Raw genomic sequence first — 23340 nt, 5'->3', positions numbered from 1 at the left:
TTGAGGGAGTCAGGGAGTCGATTTCATGGAAATGATGTGGTAGTTAAAGATGAACACACAGTTATATCATATTTACAAGTAGTTATCATTTATTATTCAATGAAACAGAATCTTATTTGATGTAGCATCAAGTAATAAAACCTTAAAATTCAAGTAAACTTAATTCAAACCATAAAATATATCCTCTCTAGTTCAAGGCAAACAAACTAAAAGGGTTTTGAATCAGTGGAATCTTAATAAGCACTGCACCGTAATAGTTAAGTTCCCTTAACTATGAAATTTAAAAAGGTGGAAATTTTTTTTTTTTTGACAGGAGTGAGAGAAAAAGAAATAAAGAATAGACAAGTACGGGCTGCGCTAGGGATAGTGTGTGAAAAAGGAAAAAAGATATAAAAACAAAAGTCCCAACTCCTCGTCCCCGAGTAGCAAAAGCAAAGGGAGCTGTGCGCAGTCAAGAAGAAGTCATCTCAACGGCAATAAATCAAAAGGCAGCAGCAAACATAGGATTGAGATTTGGAGAAATCAAGAAACGCTTCAAACTCAACACGACACAGAAACATGTTGCACAGCAAGACCTTCGTCAAGAAAACCAGAGGCGGCAAAGTTAACAAGGTTTCTCTCTTTTTCTCTCTCTCTCTCTCTCTCTCTCTGTCCATTTTCCTTAAACCATAATTGTTGGTTTGTTTGGCGCAGCAAGTAAGAGAGCACTATCTGAGAGACGATATATACTGTGGAGCTCCTATTTGCAAACTCTGCGATTCCTCAGCTGCTCGCTTGAGTCCTTCTGCTTCCACCATTCTCGTTCTCGACACCAATGTCGTTCTCAACCAGGTCTTTTATTTGTTTTCACTCTCTCTCTCTCTCTCTCTCTCTCTCTCTCTCTCTTTTGTTCAATCAATCTCAGCGCAAGGCAACGCTTAATTGCAGATTGATTTGCTTGAGAACCCGGCGATTGACGATGTGGTCATGCTATCGGTGGTGCTGGACGAGGTTAAGAACAAGAACATGGGTGTCTACAATAGAGTTAGAGCTCTCTGCAGTAATTCCTTAAGGAGATTTTTCGTCTTTGCTAATGAACACCATAAGTATGTATATTCCTTTGCTTTCGCTTTAATTGCGTGTTTCTGCTACTCTATGTCTAATTAAAACCATATTGCCTATATTCATGCCAGCAATGCTACAAGAAACACAAACGGTTTCACTACTTGATCGATTTTACACTAACACTGCTTTTATTGTACACCAATCACAACTTTTCACCTTCACTGTCGTGAAATTTTGTTTGACTTACTGTATTATGCATTGTTACTAATATGTGTGCTTATCTTAGTTGGCTATACTGTTGTCATTACTAATGGGGGTTTTATGCATTTCTTGATATTTGTTTGCTTTTCTTTCCTTGCAGGGATACTTTTGTCAAGGAAATGGCTAAAGAGAGTAAAAACGATCGAAATGATAGAGGTTTGTTTGCTCTTTGTGGTCAATTTGTCATATGCTCTGCTGCATTTGTACACATTCTATCATTATGTTGCTCTTCATCTCTAGTCTTCATGAAAGAAGACTCTCATGAGGTTTTCAACCAAAAAATTATCCTTTCCCATTCCATGGAAGTCAGTTGATGCTTAAAATTTTAGTTCATAGGAAAAAACTAGTACGTAAACCTTATTACAATAATTTGGCAATTGGTATGAAGTGCATAAACTTTTCTAACCATTAGTCCCTTCCCCTTGCGCTCCCCTCTTGTCCCTCTTGTAAATGACTGCTAATTTCAATTACTTTTCTTTCACCCCACCTTCTCTCCTTCCTCTCCAACAACAATTTAATCCTAAATTTTATTCATGCATGTGTTTCACGTGTATGATAATCATTGCTTGGTAGCTATGATATTTGACTTATCTCATGGATTGCATTTTCAAATTTCCAAGTTTTGACATCTATAAGTCTCAATTCAGCAATACGGGTGGCTGCTCAGTGGTATCAGAGTCATCTTGGTGGTGCAGCTCGTGTTTTACTTATAACTAATGATAAGGAGAATAAAAGGAAAGCTATTGCTGAGGGCATTTCTGCAGAGACAAGTAAGATATCCTTTGCTGTAGTTCTGGCATCTAATCACTGGGTCTGATATCTGCATGATTTAGACATGGCTTATCAACATCCTCATCCTCATCCTCATGATTATTTATTAGAATAACTTTGTGTACAAAGCTTACTCGTGATTAGAATAACATCCTCATCCGTATTGTTTTCAGTTGAGTCATATGTGAAATCATTGGATCGACCTGATTTGCTTGACCTGGTAGTGCAACCTTCATCAGAAGATGTCGAAATGGAAGAAGTTGAAGATTTGAGACCGTCAAAGAGGAAAGTCATTTTTACAGAGGTTTGTTATTGAGTTTGTCTATCTTCATAGCTTTTGGATTTGGTTAGTTATAAGTTACACGAAACAAAGATATGGTTTTCATAAATTTCTTGATCTCTGTTCTCTTTTCAGCATAAGCCCATGTCTGAGATTACTTCTGGTTTGCATCGTGGAATTTACCATCAAGGAAAGCTTCGTGTTAACCGTTATAATCCATTTGAAGCTTATGTTGGGAGTGAGAGTATTGGTGATGAAATAATTATATATGGGCGTACAAACATGAATAGGGCTTTTGATGGTGATATAGTAGCAGTAGAACTTCTGCCCCAAGACCAGTGGCATGAGGAGAAGTCTCTATCCATAGCAGATGCAGGTATGTTGGTTCTCATGCCATTTGGGCCTCTTAGAAGGTGGACACCTGTTTAAACATATTATTATTGTCATGCATTAGATGTATAATTGTGATTTTTTTTTTTTTGAAAAGTTGCTTAATGTGAAGGATATTTGATGGATCTTTCTTCTTATTGTCTATCTCTATATCCATTCTTCTTCACTCCTCCATCAGAAGAAAGTTCCTTAGATGTGAGTTCCTGACACTGTTACTGGGTTCAGCTGTTGTTTATTAGCTGAAGAAGGAATTCATATTGCAATAAATTTTTAGCAAGTGTTGACCAATGGTCCACCAAAGATCTAGTGTGACAGTTAGGCTGTCCTACTATGGGAACCTGTATTTGCAAGAGGACAAAAGAGGTTGCCTGCATAGCTTGCCTTTAAAAAAGAAAGAAAGAAAGAAAAAAGTTCTGGTTGAAACTTGAAACTGAACTAGATTTTCTCTTTTTTGCTTGTTTAAACTATACTTTTGGTTGTGAGTAAACTTGACTCTCTCTGTGTCTCTCTCTCTCTCTCTCTCTCTCTCTCTCATGCATACACATACACAGTCTTAAATAGTTTTTTCACTACCTGCAGAGGATGAAGAAGAAGATGTTCATCTGGTTCCAAGTAGTGCTGATGATGCTCCTAGAACTACCAATCTAGTGCAAGGTTCTGCTGGAGACACAAATGCTGTCTCATCTCGTCCGTCCGGCTGTGTTGTTGGTATTATAAAGCGGAACTGGCATTCGTAAGTTGTTTCAGTGTCTTAATTGGTAAAGTTCATGGTAGACCAGGATTGGCTTGCTGTATATAGATTTTTTTAATAAATTTTTTTTTATAAGATTCTGGTTTTTTGTTGAATAATATAGTGGGCTTCTCTTTTTCCCCCCTTGGTTATTTGAAGCTTATATATATATATATATATTAATTGTGGAATTCATAACCTGTTCTTATTATGTGTTCTTTAAATGTATGTTTGTTGTAACTATTTTATTTTCCATCCTTCAATGCATGGTATTGTACTATCAGCATCTAAATGATATAGTGACTGTTGTGAATTAATATTTGTCCTTATATTATCTTGTAACATGCTTGTCTGACATTCATGTAAAGAAATTCGATAGTGAACTCTAATTAAGCCTTGTGCAGATTACGCTTATACCTAATATATCTCTATGTCATATTTGTGGCTTTATGCATGTGAACCTCTTGTGTATCAACTTATAAAGTGTTACTCTTGTAGGTCACAATTTACTTTTATTTTCTTTTAGTTTGCTAAATATTTATATTTGTTTATCTTGTTTAATGCTCTGGCTAGTGTCAGGCTGTCAGTTGTCTTGCTCACTTTTTTCTGGCTATGGGTTCAAATGTCTGCAATAATCTTAAATCTTGTGCAGTTATTGTGGATCTTTGGAGCCAATGCCTATGCCTGCAGGTAGTGGTGGTACAGCCCATGCCTTATTTGTCTCCAAAGATCGCAGAATTCCTAAGATTCGAATCCATACCCGGCAGCTTGAGAATCTTCTCGACAAGAGAATTATTGTGGCAGTTGATTCTTGGGATCGTCTTTCTCGATATCCTTCTGGACACTATGTACGGACCATAGGAGAAATAGGTGATAGAGATACTGAAAGTGAGGTATGTAAGAGAGAGAGAGAGAGAGAGAGGGGAGGTGACAAACAACCTAGATTCTCAGTTGATATTCCTATTAACTGATAAATTTAGATGAAGAAAACGTCAATGAGCTTTGTATATTCTGCAGGTGGTCTTGATAGAGAATGATATAAACTCGAGACCGTTTTCTTCTCAAGTTCTAGCATGCTTGCCACCATTGCCATGGTCAGTATCTTCTGAAGATTTGGCAAATCCTATTAGGCAGGATTTGAGAGATTTGCGTGTCTTTAGTGTGGATCCCCCAGGTATGTGACCCATTTTTGGTTTCTATTTTTTTTATTGTCATTGTTGTCATCATCATCATCATCATTATCTTCTTCTTCTTCTTCTCTTCTTCTTCTTATATACTATTGATTTGTTTCTTATGATGTCTCTTGATGTTGGCCAGATATTTAGTTAGTTATTAGAATAACATACTGCATCCATCTCGTTTGTGCAGGATGCAAAGATATTGATGATGCACTACACTGTACAGCTCTTCCAAGTGGAAATTTTGAAGTTGGAGTTCGTATCCTATTACCTGCTGAAAATTTCAATGTAAATGAATTAACTTCATTTTTAAGGTTGATTGTGCATTCAAAGGAAAATTTACATATTATATGTTTTAATGTATAAATTATTGGGTTGCAGAAGGGAAATTCAAAAGCTTTGGATTTCGATAGTTAGTTGTCAGTACTAATTATTGTTCCATCACCTTTGGATGATATAGGATTTGGTGCATGGTATTGTTTATTTAGATATTTTAGCTTTGAGAAAAAGTTTATAATCCTTCAAATTTATAATTTGAGGCCCTCTTGACATTTTATTATTATTATTCTCCATCTGGAGTTTCTTGTGAATCTTCACTGTTTTGATGTAAAGTCTTTTTGTTGTCGAATAAGAGACTTGGGTTCAAATATCTCGTCCGCCAAAAATAAACCCATTAGCGTCTTGGATTGATGGTAAAGAGCAACTACTATGGAACATATGCCCATGGGTTTCAAATTCTATTGTATTTGTTAAAAAAAAAGGCGTAAATAGGAGGCAACAATGTTCATCTTTAATGACATTCAATTAGATATTGCTGATGTAACCAATTTTGTGCACCCTGGCTCCCCACTTGATGATGAGGCTTCACAAAGGGGCACATCTGTCTACCTTGTTGAGCGACGAATTGACATGCTTCCAAAACCTCTAACGGAAGGTAAACCATTTTCCTTTTCCTCTTCATCCTTGTATCTGTTGAATACATTTTTCTATATAAAGTATTGCATGGTCTTATGGTTAATTTCTTTGGGGTGTTAAAGCTCATTAATTTTAATTGTTATCTTGCAGACATATGTTCTCTTCGGTCTGACGTGGAAAGGCTAGCCTTTTCTGTTATTTGGGTATGTGATACTTCATTATTTGATCATGATAAGACATGTGGGATTTCTGATTTTTTTTTTATTTTGAAGAAATAATCATTTCTTTAATAAGTGAAAGTTAGAGTGAGCAACATTTTTGTAGATATGCAATTTGCTACAATAACCAAGTCTTAGTCCCAAAACTTAGGATTGACTATGGATCTATAATAGGTTAATTGGGGTTGGTCACATGTATTTTTTTTAGCAATTCTATCATATCTAAAATCCTACTTGCTGTCACTTTTTTAATTAACATATCATTTTTTACTATTTCTACTAATATTATTTTAAGACTTTGTCCACATTTTCTTGTTTCCTCGATGTGAATCTACTCATGCGTCCTGACTTGAGTCAACCCCCACTTCCTCAGTGGTTTATTAATAGCTTTCCTCAGCACATGACCAAATCATTTCAACCGGCTCTCTTTCATGTTTTCATTAATAGGCCCACCCTTATCTTTTGCTACTTTGCCAAACGAAATGGGGAAATAGTTGACCATCTTTTACTACATTGCCCCATGGCTTCTAAGTTGTGGTCAGTGGTGTTTGTTTTGTTTGGGGTATATTAGGTGCTGCTGAAGACTGTTGTTGGTTTACTAGCTTGTTGGCAAGGGAGATTTGGTCAACATTAAAATGTTTGTATTTGGATGGCTGCCTCCCATTGTCTGATGTGGTGCCTCTAGGGGGAGAGGAATAGCTGGAGTTTTGAGGATTCTGAGAGATCTTTGCCGGATCTCAAAATTTTTTTGTAAAAAACTTTGTTAGATTGGATAGTACATAGTTTTTCTCTATCCTTGGTCAGTGATTTGATAGATATTTGTAATTTGTTGTTTGTACCTAGTTGTATATGCCTTGTATACTTGGGTGACTCTTTTCTTTTGATCTTAATAAAATTCATTGTTTATAAAAAAAAAAAAAAAAAATGCCCGCCCTTATCTTTAAGCAAATTTCTTCAATTCAAATCCTATCATTCCATCACCAAGCCTCCTAAGCTGGTCACCCACATCTCTTAGATTCTCTAAGTACTTCTTTAGCCACTCTTTTAATACAATTAGCTATTTCATTCACAACTTATCAACATGCCATGACAGACCTATGCAGTTTTTCAAGTGTTTGTATTGTGGATACACATTTGTTAATATTAATACATAACTTCTCGAGGACAGAAACTTATTTCTTAAGAGAGATACTGTTCTTTCCTTGCATGTATATATATATACACATTCCTACATACTTACATGTATTAATACTTTCTAGAGAGGTATTATTTATGCACATGATTCATTCTTTCTGATGTTGAACTTTGCTTTTTTGCTTCCATAGATATCATCAGTATGAAACCAATGTTGCAGAATGCATAGACACATTCAATAATAGTCATTCCCAAGCATATAATTCAATGCAAATGTGCATGCACACACTCATAGTTGCTGATTGGGATGACCATGTCCAAGTTATCTATTTGTTTTTGGTCTTACACAAATCATTTGCTTAAATTTCAGGAAATGACACCTGAAGCGGATATTATTTCTACAAGATATATGAAAAGTGTGATAAAATCTTGCGCAGCATTGTCTTACATTGAAGCTCAGGCGAGGATGGATGACAGGTGCAATTTTATTCAATTTTGGTTGACTGCTGTAGATTAACTTAATTTTTTGGACTGGTTCTTTAGCAAAATGTATGATACTATATATATTTCTTCTTCAATTATAATGATGGTGAATTTTTTTCTATAAGAAGCTACTTGCACCTGCACAAAATTTCCTAATTCTTCCATAAGAGGCTTTATAACCATTGGATTAAATTGCCCATTGTTCTGATTTCCCTGTGGAACAACTTATTCCCTCATCATCTATTTTTCATGTTGATGGCCATTAACCTCGTTGATTTTCCTGCCTGTTGACAAATTGGTATTTCTCACATTCAATCCCTTGTCTTTAATTTCTCTCTAAAATTGTTTAAAATAACAAACCACAAATTTTGGTGGGCCCAATCCATTCTTTTAACCTGCATCTTCTTTTCTCCTTTTCCTGTTGGTAGTATGAAATTCATTGTTTTTGTTATCTTATGTTGATTGCTGCTAATCCAAAAACTGCAGGGGCAAGATCCAGAACATATCATCTGTTCTATTTTTGTGATGAATATAATGCAATCTTAATTCCGTATGTAAATTTTATCATTATATAAAAGTCTTTCAATTTTATGTTGAAACTGTTTGATTGCTTCATGTTATTTGCAGTCGATTGATGGATCCATTAACAACAGATTTGAGAAATATGAATGTTTTGGCAAAGGTACACACCTACGTTGGAGACTACATCAGTCATTTGTTCATGAGATAATAGTAAGAACGCTCTGATTTACATTTTCTGTCTGATTTCTCTGAAATGAGTGCTTTTGACTTGCTGGCAGAAAATGAGGTCTAGGCGTATTGAGAGAGGAGCCTTAACTCTAGCCTCTGCTGAAGTCAAATTTCAAATTGACACTGAAACTCATGACCCTCTAGATATTGGTATGTTGTTTTGAGTGTCAAGTTTTCTTTTTTCAATAGATCCAAATTTAGTAAATCGGTTTACTTGAGATGAAAATGAGACACCTGTCCCATTTTCTTGATCAATTTCTGAATAAACAATCTGGATCCATAAAGTATGTACTATTTAGTATTTATCAATGGCCCAATGATGCTTTAGAAGCATGGAGTTTTATTTTTTCTATTCTCTCACCACCAATCTTAATGATACACTGTGGATTAATGGTTCACTGAGATTTATGGTTTTCTTGATTGGTTTCTGTTTTGAATTTTTTGGGAATATCGATATCCGTAAGACATAGAGTTGAGTTGTTTCTGCAGGTATGTACCAGATTCGGGAAGCAAACCAAATGGTGGAGGAGTTTATGCTTGCTGCCAATGTTGCAGTTGCAGACAAAATCCTTAAACACTTTTCTTTGTGTTCACTATTAAGGTAAAGTGCGGCCCCCCCTCCCCACTTTCTTTTTTCCTTTTCACTATTAACCTTGTCAATGTGGGTTATGGTCTATCATTTGACTAGAAGATACATTCAGAATTTACTGTTTAGTTTGTACTGTAAATTTACAGAATAACAACTAATCCATGATGTCTTCTCATGAATATCACTAAGATATTACTCATCTACCATAGAGAAAAAGTTTGCAAGTTTCCTAATATGATTTAAAAAGTTTTGGCCAGGAACTGATGGCAACCTGTTTACTGATTTATATTTTTAGTAGGTTACTGGACATTGATATTGTGTTTAGTTTAGGAAGGATTCAAATGCTTAATAATGGTGGGTGTAGCACATGCCCTTCATTTTAAAATTTGTTGGAAGAATATTGGATGTATTCATCTTTGCTAAACCTGTAGATTTTTTATGTCGATGGGGACCAATTTCAGTGGTTGTGGCAGGATAATGTCATTGCTGTTATAACTGTGCCAACCTATGTTTCCTCATAAGCATTGATTCTGTGTGCAGGCGCCATCCTAGTCCAACCAGGGAGATGCTTGAACCTTTGCTGCGGACAGCTGCTGCTGTTGGCCTCAACTTGGATGTCTCGTCATCAAAAGCATTGGCTGAGTCACTTGATCGTGCTGTGGTTAGTCTTTGTATTTGGCTTATTTAAGTTATGAACGTTGTCTGGCTCTGGATTTTTTCCATTTGAAACCTTGTGGATTTGCTAAACATACGTCAGTTATACACTCACTATATACAAATGCATTGGCATGTCAAGTTTCTAACTATGTTTTAAGAGAAACAGTCAAATCTCTCTCTCTCTCTCTCTCTCTCTCTCTCTCTCTCTCTCTCTCTCTCTCTCCACATTTGTTGAGGTAAAAAACCAAACTATATGTTTGCCAAGGATGTGAACGGTCTATCCTTGACATTAAAGCCTTCTTCTTTTGTACTTAATTAGATTGGAGTGTTGCTTTTCATTCTTCCCCTTTTTTTTTTTTATTTTAGATTTGTTTGAACATTGAAATTTGAGAGTTTGATTGTTTCTCACCCTCAATGTACTTGGTTTCTATTTTTTGATAAAATTTTCCGTTACTTATTTGCCAGGGTGATGATCCATACTTTAATAAGCTGATCAGGATATTGGCAACTAGATGCATGACACAGGTAACTTCCCCTGAATATTTGAGTGAATTCAGAATTATGTCTTTAAGAGATGTTTCTAATATCTATTCTTTTTCCCTGCATTACAAATTTAGGCAGTTTATTTCTGTAGTGGGGATCTCAGTCCTCCAGAATATCATCACTATGGGCTTGCAGCACCTCTTTATACTCATTTCACTTCCCCCATTAGGAGATATGCAGGTTAGTGTCAGATTTATTATGTGGTGCTCAGTTGGTGAATCTTATATTGTAAATTGAGTACGGAACTTACTTTTCTTGCAGACGTCATTGTACACCGGCTGCTTTCTGCATCTTTAGGGATATACAAGCTTCCATCAATATTCCAAGACAGAGCCCAACTAACTAGTATCGCTGACAGTATGGAATACTCTTCCCTACTATAACATGCTACATTATTTATATTAGTTGTGCTGCTGGATGCTGTATAATTATGCATGACCAAAGAATAATTTATTTGCAGCTAGTTTGCATATATTTATGCATGAACTGTTAAAAGTCAATTTTTTGCTTGAAGGAACATAAAATGCATATACTACCACTTCCTGTTCTTATGAGCTGTGGTAACAAATGTTAATTTGGTTATTCTAAATACCATGTCTCATATTTCAAAATTTAAAGATGTTTCGATTCCTTATATTGAACTTATCAAGTCTTTTGAGGTCAGCTCAATTAATTTTATCTCTAGCTTTCCCAATTTTATGGTTAGATTTAGAAAGCCTTCTATATAGTGTTTAAATGGTCCCAATGCACGTGTTGAGTTTTAATAACACTGCTGCATGTAAATGTCTTCAGATTTAAACTATCGACATAGAAATGCCCAGATGGCGAGCAGGGCCTCAGTAGAGCTGCATACTCTCATCTACTTCAGAAAACGGTACATACCAAGGGCTCTGTCTCTCTCTCTCTCTCTCTCCACTTACACAAGCACACATGGAAATGTAATCTGTCTTTGTTGATGTAGGCCCACAGACACAGAGGCCAGAGTAGTGAAGATAAGATCCAATGGCTTTATTGTTTTTGTGCCCAAGTATGTTTTCTAACTGCTTGCTGGATTCTCTCTCTGTTAGCATTTACCTTTTATGTACATTCTTGTTTGATTATGTTGCTTTTGCACGTCCATGCTCCACCTCTCCCTGAAAGTAAAAAGAGAGAGAGTTAAAGAGAAAACATGAAAAATGTAAAGGCAAAAGGCATTTTGGTGTAACGTGACTACTTAATAACTCCAAAATTACATCTTCCTAGTAATCCCTGAATTCTCTCTTGTAATCTTGACAGTCAATCCATTAATCTTATAGATGATGTGTCTTCTGAGGAAAAGCAGTTAATATGGCCATTCTATTAGCTCTGTGAAAGAGTTGCCAAGATATAATCTTATGGAGGTTAATAATATGCATGTGGAGGATAAACTGGGTTTCACATTTTGTTTCCCCTTGTTCCGCTTCTTTTTTCAGGTATGGTATAGAAGGCCCCGTGTACTTGACAGCAAGAAGCGAGAAGGGTGGTGGGGAATGGTTTGTAGATGAGCAACAGCAGAAGATTAAAAAGATGGATGGCAGCCTCTCTTATAGTGTTCTGCAGACAGTAAGAATCCACATGGAGGTTGTGGAGCCACAGCCCAACCGGCCAAAACTCCAGCTCACCCTTACTTAGATGAGTCAAATGACATTTTACATTGTATTTCAATAGCAATGTTTTATGGAGCTGTACTGTTTGGTTTGGATTAAGGGTGGAGTACTGTAGGGATAGGAATGCACAAAATATTGTAATATAGCTTGATTTAGTTTGTATTGATTTTTTGAATCTTGTGTGGTATAATTTCAGACTTTAGTAAATTATAAATATAATGTCGTTCTAACTAAATGGATTGAGGTTTTGTTGGTTATTCTTTGAAATCTCAGTGTTTAATTTGTTACTCTATAAAATCTCAAGATTTAATTTGTTCCTTTTATAATTATATAGCTTAATTTACTATACCCTTAAATTATAGGGTTTAAAATGTTTTTTTTTTTTTAAAGAAAGAATATTTACTAAAAGACGCAGAAAAGCAAATATTCTAAAGATCACATTTCATATGTTCAAGGAATTCAAAAAATTATGAGAATATGATACACTTGCTTAGTGTATGTGGGACATCCCACCTTGAGTTTTGTGCAATAATTGTTGGAAATGGAGTGTAGAATTGTGGAGTTACATACTATAAGGACCAGATTTAATTCCTAGCCCAACGAGTGGATGGACTTAGGCCAAAAAGACCAAAACAATGAATTTGTAGAGAGTAGGTTGATTGGGCTTTAATGAATTCGATAGGTGCTCAGGTAGATTTGGATGGTAAGAGAATTTGATTAAACTAGTTTATGCTAAAGAAAATTGTCCTCGGCAAAGTCCAAGGAAATCTGTTCTTATATATTTCTCACATGTTTGATTACACAGCCAGTTCTCGATACTACAGTGTTCTTTATGTGTTCTTCTCCATCCCTTGTCTCGTTGCCCCCTTCTTCTTTTATACTATCTTTTCTTTACATCTCCATCTTTCATGTGCATGCTAAATGGTTAGTGTTGATACTTGTCCTATCAATGCCTCCTATAAGTCTTCATGTAGTAGCTGTAAGACTGAAAATCACTATTCAAGTATCACCTCCACATTAATGTGGCTAGAGAGTTAGCTGCAGAGCATTTAATGCGGTGACAGCAGTTTTCTCCTAAGATATTTCAGGACTTTTTCCTGTCTGACATCTCTATAATGCTTATCAGCACCAACGAGACTTCCTGGAACGTCACCTTGAGCGACAGACAATCTCTTCGGACTTTAGCATTGATAAGCTGAGGATGCATTTATCCTTAGCCCACCCTCTCAAGCCATGATGATGAAAACTAACCTGTATTTACTAATACAGTCTTTTCTTAATAAAGATTTCTCTTCCTCGGACAACCCCTCATCCTTGGATTGGGCCACAGGCCCGAAAAACAAATAGATGATGAACTCTTGGGTTCGATATCCTTACACATACAATTAGTTGCAAATTTATATAATGCATGAGAATATATAATTATTTTGAGATGTGATATAATGTATAATTTATTATCTAAATCTTATACTTGATAATTTGTTGTCCCTAAAAATTAAACAATTTTTGAAAGTAATTTTTTTTTTCTTTCTAATATATAATTTTATTATTTTTGGTGTTTTTGATTGATATTATCTTTTTTTTTTGGTGGTCCATATTCTTCTAACTACTGTTTGAATGCATTATATTTTACTAATTTTTTTTATACAACTAAAATTTTTAAGTTTCAAATTTCTCATTTACTTATGGAAATTATCATGCTAATAAAAATTTATCACATAATTACCATTGATATTACTCAATAATAGATAGATTCAAATATTTAGCTATGTAGATTGTATTTTGATATAAACTCAAATTCTCATTTCCAAACTAGGGATTAACTCAAACAAAAATCAAACCAAAGTTATAAGAGAGAGAGAGATGACTTGTGATGGAAAACTCAAAAAACACAACACTAAAATGTATCAACCTAAAGTAGAGATATTAAACATAAAAATTTATCAACCTAAAGGAGAGAGAGAGAGAGAGAGTAATCACATTTTTTGAAAGAGAATAACAAATTCATAGAATAAAAGGTGATGAGAAAAATATTCAAAAAATAAAATGTATAGTTGTAAATATCAAATTATTCAAGTCATATTAATATTATATAATATAATAGAATAAAAATATATTATTATATACTATATTTATAATAAAATGGGATTACATCTAGCAATCAAAGAAAATGGACCAAAGTGGACTAAAATGGATCAAATGAATTGAATAGGCCGAAATGGACCAAATTGGACTGAGGCAGATCTAAATGGACTGAAATAGATTGGATAAATCAAAATAGACTGAAGTAGACCGAAATGGATCAAACGGACCGAATAGACCGAAGCGGACCATATGGGTAAAGTAGACCGAATAGACTGAAGTGAACCGGAATGGACCAAAGTGCACTGCATGGATTGAAATACTACACTGATATGGCCCAGCAAGGGCGTAGCAATTATAAATGCTATGCTTCATCTTTGAGTTTAGGAATTTACTTGACATTAATTATTTTTGTTAGCCAAGAGTCTTGTACTTTAACCAATATCTTTTGGTATTTTAATGGAAATATTCTAGGTTTAAATTCTCTCCTCCCAATTATTGAATTAAAAAAAAAAAAGGAAAAAAAAAGGTATTATGGAGGGCTGGAGAGAGCAATGTTCAGGAAGTTATGATGAATGTAATCATTTGTTCCTTATTTTGGGAAAAAAATGACTAACGATAAAGTTAGTTTTAAAAATAGTATAAAATGGACGTGAAATAGTTAAATTCAATTATATATGTATGTGCGTCTATATATATATATATATATATTTATATTTATATTTATATTCAATTAAAAGATGTAGGAATATTTTAATTTTAACAACTGCTATAGGCTTAGGATTACATAACAATCAAAGAAAATGGACCAAAGTGGACTAAAATGGATCAAATGGATTGAATAGGACGACATGGACCAAATTGGACCGAGCAGATCTAAATGGACCGAAATGGATTGGATAAATCAAAATGGACCGAAGTAGACCAAAATGGATCAAACGGAACGAATAGACCGAAGCGGACTGTATGGGCAAAGTAGACCAAATAGACTGAAGTGAACCAGAATGGACTGAAGTACGCTGCATGGATTGAAATACTACATTGATATGGCTCAGCAAGAGCATAGCAATTATAAATGCTATGCTTTATCTTTGAGTTTAGGAATTTACTTGTCATTAATTATTTTTGTTAGCCAAGAGTCCTGTACTTTAACCAGAATCTTTTGGTATTTTAATGGATATGTTTTGGGTTTAAATTCCTCTCCTCTCAATTATTGAATTAAAAAAAAAAAAAAAGGAAAAGGAAAAGGTATTATGGAGGGCTGGAGAGAGCAATGTTCAGGAAGTTATGATGAATGTAATCATTTGTTCCTTATTTTGGGAAAAAAATGACTAACAATAAAGTTAGTTTTAAAAATAGTATAAAATGGACGTGAAAGAGTTAAATTCAATTATATATGTATGTGCGTCTATATATATATATATATATATATATATATTTATTTATATTTATATTTATATTCAATTAAAAGATGTAGGAATATTTCAATTTTAACAACTGCTATAGGCAAACTTTCAATCCAAGCAAAACAATGTAACATAGAATATTTCATACAGATGGCCTACATCCAGGCTCTGTCCTCTAGATCTGTTGTGCACTACCTTATTACACGCGAGTTCATGAAATACATGCAGTTCTCAGTTTATAACTAAAATCTACCAAAAGAATTTCAAATGACAATAACTTACATCAACAGCTGACTTCATAAGGGAGAAAAAAAAAACAACATAAAATTGTAATGTATGTAATTAATGGAATACTTTGTAATGGCTTCTAGTTTTTACTCCATATAGTGAGTCTATCTCATTATAGTTTGATGTTTTCAGAGATGTTCAACCTGAGTTGAAGGCACACTCAAGACAAAATCCACATGTAGATTGTTGACCAAACTGTGAGTGCAAGAGCCGCAACCAAGTATGTCCATAGAAATAGAACCGAACACTCTTCTTGAGCCACCTCAAACAGTTGGGTCATGGTTCCTGCAAAATTATTTAATTTAATTTTGTAGCATGTTTAATGTTAAAAAAGAAATGATAGCATGTGATAATACATTTAGCCTAAAAAAGAAGAAAGAAATGATAGCATATGAAGATTCTGTAAAGTTATTAGAGACTGCATATTGTGTGAGAGTTGCTTACCAATATTCATGGCAGGAGGCAGGGTGAACTGAGTCATTAACACAAAGTGGAACAAAGGGTCTGAGGGGAGGAAGCCAAGAGTTGCAGCTGCTCTAACAACCCAAATACCGATTGCAGGAAGTAGAACGTACCGAACGAAAAGCACTCCAATGATGACTGACGGCTTCATTCTTGACGAGCGTAGGCCTATATAATTTACGATATGGTTAAAAAAAGGAGTAAGATTTTGTTTCCTCTTGATGTTGGTTTAAATATTAAACAGGATGATCGGAGTTCTGTTCACCTTGAGTGAGGTTGCCCCCTAGTATAAGAGTGATACAAGGAATTGTCCCATCCCTACACAGAGCTTCTGCTATTAGTTAGTAGTGACGTAATTATATTAATTGTATTTATCTGAGAAAGAAAACATATTATTGGCAGTTTGAATGCCAATTCTGACAATGAAAATTCGAACATTAGTTGATTCAAGTTTGGATATAAATGAAAAGTTGTTCAATTAAACCATTTGAAATATGCAAGCCTAATGATTGATATTTTAAGGCCAAAAGTAAATATATGAACGATACATACCCAAGTAATTGAATGGAGTCTTGGATCACCCGCAGGGGGGCACCACCACCAATTATTAGGTTTCTCAGCCATGTAATTGCCCCAAAGATGAGTCCCACAATCTGGTTAGAGAGAGAAAAAACTAAGTTTGTTACTTCTCTTTTGCATAAATGATAAATCAGGACTTCTAAAACCTTGTTAAGTATGCAGATGTAGGTGAAATGTTGAGAAAACTCACAGCTCCTAGTGTAGGAGGTGCCAATAGCTCCTCAAGAATCTGGTGAAGAAATCCAATTAGTTTAGTCCAGAACGACAAATTTTCCTTTTCCAGTCCACTGGCTAATCCTTGGGCTACAATCTACAACCAATAAGAAGAGGCGTTAGTATGTGTTTAGACCAGAAAATTTGTTTCACATTTGCCATAGATATGTCTGAATTTGTTGTAAATAATATGATATATATGTGGACTTACTACTTGGTCCTCAGAGTCTTCAACAATAGACTTGATTGGTGATACAATTATAGCAACACGTTCTTGATCTTCTCCCTTGAGAAGTTGAGTTTCCGCATCAGCACTTAAATCATTATTAGGTGTCCTTGAGATCTTCTCAGTTGCTTGTAGTGCTTTGAATTTATTGGACGAGGTTCGTATCAGCTGGTAAGTATAGGTCCAGATGAAGAAACCACCCAGCTGCAATAGCCAATACAAACAGGAAAGATCCTTTCACATGAAAATTGAACCTAAAGGCAAGGATTCATGTTGATTCAAGAATGGGTGATTGTAGATTAGGAATAGTAAGGTTGCATTACCGCCATGGAGAAAGATGCATATGATAGTCCAACAGAGCTACAAGTACTACGTTCACCAAATGGACTCCCATCCTCATTACAGATTGCAGGGACAATGATAAGGAGAAAGTTTCCCAAGTTTCCTAATCAACAAGCTAATTATGAGGACTTGATTTCACATAAATGGATTCTGAGAAGAGTTGAAAGCTGTCAATAGTGACCAAATACCTGATGAACATGTAGCAATGATAAGGCCTTCCAGATGAGGCTTAGGCCTCAATATTTTTACAACTACCCATCCAAGAATTCCTCCAAATAAAAAGGTAAGCCCGATGTTTACTGGCATAAACCACCTGAAAAAGATGAGACAACATTTAAGAAATTCAATGGTCCAACTAAATTGTGTAGGCTTATACCAAAAAACTTGCTTCTTGAGTAGGGTTCTCAATTAATGTAAATGTGTTTAGAGGGCAGAGGCTCGAGCCTCAAATTATATAACTGAACATGTCATGTCAATCTGTGGAATTCTAACCAAGCACTAGCCTCAATTCTTGAAACTAACTTCTTGTTAGTGAAAAACTAAGAAGTTGCCACAGCATTGAGAAATTGTGTAAAGCAATGTACCATATGTCGTCTTAATATTTTTGGAATTTGAATAATCACTATCAGGCATTGTGTTCTCTAAGCAAATTAAGCCAGAACTGATATTGCAATGGTGTATTAAGATGATATAAATTGTTGATGTCGAGTTGTAAGATGTAACTTTCCAATATGCATTTCATGAAATTTCTGGAATTCACCCTTTTGAATTTATTCTCTGCATAGTCACTTCAAAGAGAAGTAACACCCCACCCCCAAAAAAAAAAAATAGTTCAACATTTAAAACTGACCAAGTGGATTTTTTCCTCAGTTCTTCATTTTTACCACTGACAAAAGACATCAAAGTTTATTAAATGCTATTTCTATATTACTTCCTCTTAAGGCATTTCATTTTGTGACGGGCAGAAAGATTAACAGCCATGTAAAAAGGATGTCTAATTTAATAGAGCAAAAAGAAATACAAAGAGAAAAAGCACCAAGAATAAAAAAGTTGCCTACCATGAAATAATGTCTTGGAGCGTAACAGTCTTGGCCAGACTTGCAAACATGAGTGAGGGAGTGAACACCATGAAGACAATCTGCAAAAGCAACCAAAAAAAAAAAAAAAACACTCATAATTCCATAATTCTTAAGATTGAAAATAGCATGTAGAAAAGCATAATCATCTTGACCCTTTCCCCATTGCACTCGTACAACCATAACTACGAGTAGGTTCTCACAAGTTTATCTTTGTATATATATATATAACCAATGAGCTACACAACTGAGGTTGTGTAACTAACCAATAATAATAATTATTATTATAAAAAAAAGGGTTTATGTATATATGCATGGATTGCATGCATTACCTTATTCAAGGATTTTCGAGCATCAGCAGGTAGAAGATTTAGATATTCAGTTGCCATGAATGCTCCCAATATACTGATTAGGAGGATTTGTAAGATTGGCATGGATGCCACCTCAAAGAGTGTCCAAAAACCCATCTTTGGTTTTCCTTTAGTTGTGTAAACTTGGCAATGAGGTAGTAGAAGATGTTCTTGGAGTCCTCTTCCCTAGTAGCTTCTTTTGTTCACAGCTTGATGGTACTTGTCTGAGCTATTTGGAAAGACTTTGATGTATGTCACTATTTTAGCTTAGCTTAGTTTCTAATAGAAGAGTAGGAAAATCCTGCGAAACAGCACCAAAAGAGAGACAATGAAAGAGAGAATAAAGTTTATTTGGTAATCAGAATTCAAAACAAAACCATAAAGTTACAAGAGACAAAGTAACGAGGAAACCCGCCAAATTAAAGCTAAACCGTGGCCGTTTTGGTATTTTGCAACATGCATATGCTACATTGTAGTACATACATGTGAATGAGCAACGGTCCATAACTCAGGGAGGAGGAGGAAAGAACCATGAAGGTACCACCACTTGGCACGACTTGGGAGGAGTACGGCCTCAATGCTCCCCTTCCCCTATATCCTCTTTCTTATATATTCTTACTATATTTATATATAATATTAATGGTGCCCATCTCTTGTGATCAATGGATTCATCCACCGTGTAATGTGTATGTAAGTGTATTATACATGTATGTATACATATACATGCCATTGTTAATATGCAATAATATATGGTCAATTAGTACAGCACTTTGACCACCTTATTGTAGACTTACGTTTTAATTTGACTTCTTGTATCACTCAACTTTGTAGTTTGGATCTCCATTGTTTGGAATATTTTTTTTTAAAAAAAGGGGGAAAAAAAAAAACCTTGTAACTTAGCACATATGTATAGCATTCTGAATTTGACTTATTTGAGTAAATACAACTATAATTTACTAGGGTATATTTGAAGTATGTTTTGACCCAATAAGGTGCAGAAAATAAAAGTGTTTGGGCAACACGGGTCCACTAATGTCTGCTGTGGTTCGAACTCCCCCAGATGAATACACTTTGCCATATACATATTGATGTGAAATCGACAAATCTATACTTATTTCTACCTATTACTATCCAATGGGAGAAAATCTTGTTTGAGCTGAGCATAAAAGGTTGTATATGCCCGGGATATAGATTATAGATGCTTTTTCCATTTATGGACAAATCATTGGGTACCGTCACATCAATCAATTGAACAGACAAATTTATACCAATTTTTATTTAAACTTATTATTAATATCACTTTTTTAACTGTTACAAATAATATCTCATATAAACCATTATTGAATCAATATTGGCCGTGTATTTAGTCTTTCTTTCATTACAAAGATAAAGAAGATGGGAATAAAATTATGAATCTCTGAATAAAAAGAGAATGGAACTGCAGGCACTAGTGTGGAAGTGGGGGGACTAAAAAGTAAAAAGGGATTCTCATAAAAATAAAAAATAAATAAAATTCTAAAAAAAGAAAGATGAAGAAACGGAAAGTGGACCTCCTTCACTATAAAAAGACAAATTACGTACTTTCTTTTTTTTCTTCTTTTTAGGTGATAACATTAAGCAATGATGTACTCTTCTTAATATTATTATTTTTTGCTAAATTCTAAATTCAGGCTTTTGAATTTAATTTGGTAGACCTCACAAAAAAAAAAAAAAAAATTAGTAAGGTGCATCGAAGCACTGTCTAATATTAGATTAGTTTTTATTTATTTTTAAAAGCGTTAGGAAATGAACTTTGCTGTGGCATCCCTAATATAAGTGAGTTGATTTATTGCGATTGGCTACTAATCAAATTTTAGAGATCTAGTAAAAAAACTTCAACAGCAGTCAGCTTAGAATTTAGTAAACTTCAAACTTCAAACTTCAAAAGAATCAAAACAAACAAGCCTAGTACAGTACAGCACCTTGTTAAATGTTATACGGTACCTACCATCAAGTTGTTTCCAGCGCATTCTTACTGTAGACCACAATTAATTAATATAAAAGCTTTAATTAGGAAAAAGCCAAAACCATTACTCTTTCTCCGTGTATGTGTATATATATATATATATATATATATTTATAGGATTTTATAAAGATAAAGAAGATGGGAATAAAATTATGAATCTCTGAATAAAAAGAGAATGGAACTGCAGGCACTAGTGTGGAAGTGGGGGGACTAAAAAGTAAAAAGGGATTCTCATAAAAATAAAAAATAAATAAAATTCTAAAAAAAGAAAGAAGAAGAAACGGAAAGTGGACCTCCTTCACTATAAAAAGACAAATTACGTACTTTCTTTTTTTTCTTCTTTTTAGGTGATAACATTAAGCAATGATGTACTCTTCTTAATATTATTATTTTTTGCTAAATTCTAAATTCAGGCTTTTGAATTTAATTTGGTAGACCTCACAAAAAAAAAAAAAAAAATTAGTAAGGTGCATCGAAGCACTGTCTAATATTAGATTAGTTTTTATTTATTTTTAAAAGCGTTAGGAAATGAACTTTGCTGTGGCATCCCTAATATAAGTGAGTTGATTTATTGCGATTGGCTACTAATCAAATTTTAGAGATCTAGTAAAAAAACTTCAACAGCAGTCAGCTTAGAATTTAGGAAACTTCAAACTTCAAACTTCAAAACAAACAAGCCTAGTACAGTACAGCACCTTGTTAAATGTTATACGGTACCTACCATCAAGTTGTTTCCAGCGCATTCTTACTGTAGACCACAATTAATTAATATAAAAGCTTTAATTAGGAAAAAGCCAAAACCATTACTCTTTCTCCATGTATGTGTATATATATATATTTATAGGATTTTACTTACTTAGAGCACGCGATAGTATACAATTTTTTTTAAAAATCTATCAGAAATTGAAAAAAAATTTTGAGAGGATAATTCATACAAGTACAGCTCGTTCTGTGGTTGCAAGTTGCAACAGATAAAGTATCATCTGATCTCTAGTCTATAAAATTGTATTTGAAGAGAAGAGAGCAACGTGTTCTCATTGGCTTACTTACTAGTTTTTACAAGGAATATAATATTATTAAATTGTTTATGGTAAAGGTGAAGCCTTGACTTCAATATTGCCACAAAATCACGGGAAACAGCTCCAAAGAATCAGATATATGTTCCGCCAAGACACCGAAGACAATATAATACTTCTACAGTCCTACTTATCTCTCTCTCTCTCTCTCTTTTCTTTTTCTTTTTTGAAGAAGAAGATCTTATTAGTACAAAATAATCCACTACGTGACCTTCAAATAATATTAAAAAACAAAAGCAACCCCAGCAGCCAAAAAAAAGATGTTCAAATCAAAACTATGAAAAATCAAACATGAAATGGTTGTTAAAGAGCTGGAGAGATTGTAGAGAATAAAAAGCAAAAATAGTAAAGAAGGAGTGAGAGAGTAAGAGATGGAACCTGCAATCAATTTTGGGAGACTGAGAAAATTGGGCTCCAGAAATCATGGATGAGGAGGATTTGGAGGGAGAGTTTCGGAGAGTCAATGGAACGAAGGAAGCAGAAGCCATAAAAATGATGAGAAACCAAACCTTTTGTTGTTGTGTACTATCTAGAATCTAGCTACTTATGTGTGTTGCTTTTGTAAAGCCTGATAGCTGAGGTGTATTCATATGAAGGCCGTTTGCTTTGCTTCTACCGTGTCATCAGCTTCCTCATCACCTCTCTTTATATAGCCAAAGAAACTATGCAACCAAGCACAAAAATACAAATTACAAAATACATGATCAATTTTAATTTGTGTTGCTGGTCGGTGTGCTGAGCTGGGGGTTCACAATAAATACGTATAATTAATTACTGTTTATAATATAATTTCATTTCTTCCCTGTGCTTAGAAATTTTAATTTCTTCTAATCAATGTGTAACTGGTGGAGGTGATATCTGATATGAGACAACAATCCTCACTTCTTCTTTTTCTTTTCTCTTTTTAATTATTTTTATTTTTTATGAACTGAAAATTAGGAAAATCCTTACAAAAAAACAAGTGTGACGGCCCAATATTACCTTAGAAACAATTATAAATTGCTTTGAAATTTAAAAAGGAAAGATTTCAAGGCTTATACTCTTATTGAAAATCTATTATTGTCACTAAAATCATAAAACTCAATTGACATTTTTTTGTTTTCAACAGAGAAATTATAGTTTATAATTGTGACATGTTTATGTTTATAAAAGTAGATGTATATCATCAACATTATCAATAAAATTTACAGAAAACTATTATACTATGAAATGCCGTGTTATAAAACTAAATATTTTCCATAATTATAAACACGGTTTGTTAGGATTGTTAAACCTTTATTTTCATTTATTATTGATATTATTTTTATTATTATACATTAGTTAACAATGAATAATATCAATAATTATAAATAATAATAAAAAATTATACAAAATCCAGAGGAGTGAGCAGCTAGCTAGCTAGCAAGCTGGAATATAACAGTAAAAACAGACTCACCACACGTGGCCGACGCGGCAAGTGGTAAATTATATGAATGAAATAAAGTAAAAAGTGTAAAGAATAAAGAGTTGTCTTTGAAGGTTTTTGGAGTTTTTGATTTGTTGCTTTAGTGGACGATAATGATTGAGGCTTGGAAACTCGTATCCAGACAATTTTGATTAGAACTTACGTCATACACTTATCTTTTGTAGTTCAAGATTATATGAATGAAATAAAGTAAAAAGTGTAA

General features: G+C 34.2%; 2 protein-coding genes across 3 annotated transcripts; one reads left to right on the top strand and one right to left on the bottom strand.

Moving 5' to 3' along the window:
* Positions 1-363: 363 nt before the first annotated feature.
* On the top strand, positions 364-11803 carry LOC112001923 (exosome complex exonuclease RRP44 homolog A). Its single transcript, XM_065771245.1, has 24 exons — positions 364-612; positions 694-831; positions 928-1085; positions 1406-1461; positions 1953-2075; positions 2250-2380; positions 2492-2732; positions 3326-3479; positions 4129-4369; positions 4494-4650; positions 4845-4913; positions 5463-5588; positions 5720-5772; positions 7292-7398; positions 8032-8086; positions 8205-8304; positions 8644-8755; positions 9284-9404; positions 9866-9925; positions 10018-10123; positions 10205-10300; positions 10736-10817; positions 10905-10970; positions 11395-11803. The coding sequence occupies exons 1-24, from the start codon at positions 559-561 to the stop codon at positions 11591-11593; spliced, it is 2805 nt and encodes a 934-aa protein (XP_065627317.1). The 5' UTR covers positions 364-558; the 3' UTR covers positions 11594-11803.
* LOC112001930 (protein PIN-LIKES 7) lies at positions 10744-22309 on the bottom strand. 2 transcript variants are annotated; one of them, XM_065771246.1, is made up of 12 exons: positions 22052-22309; positions 18575-18893; positions 18225-18304; positions 17355-17479; positions 17148-17269; positions 16810-17028; positions 16576-16695; positions 16359-16459; positions 16072-16124; positions 15789-15974; positions 15488-15629; positions 10744-11076 (listed from the first exon to the last, which is right to left on the bottom strand). In XM_065771246.1, exons 2-11 carry the CDS (start codon positions 18707-18709, stop codon positions 15505-15507), a joined length of 1266 nt encoding a protein of 421 aa, XP_065627318.1. In that variant the 5' UTR covers positions 18710-18893; positions 22052-22309; the 3' UTR covers positions 10744-11076; positions 15488-15504. The 2 variants fall into 2 exon arrangements, with proteins under 2 accessions (XP_065627318.1, XP_023889875.2); XM_024034107.2 differs by lacking the exon at positions 10744-11076 and having other exon boundaries at positions 15131-15629.
* Positions 22310-23340: the final 1031 nt, after the last annotated feature.

This window comes from Quercus suber, unplaced genomic scaffold (genome assembly GCF_002906115.3).
Source record: "Quercus suber isolate HL8 unplaced genomic scaffold, Cork oak 2.0 scaffold_41, whole genome shotgun sequence".
NCBI lineage: Eukaryota > Viridiplantae > Streptophyta > Magnoliopsida > Fagales > Fagaceae > Quercus > Quercus suber.
Note: the sequence above shows the minus strand (reverse complement) of the source record. Positions and strands in the feature narration are given on the sequence as shown.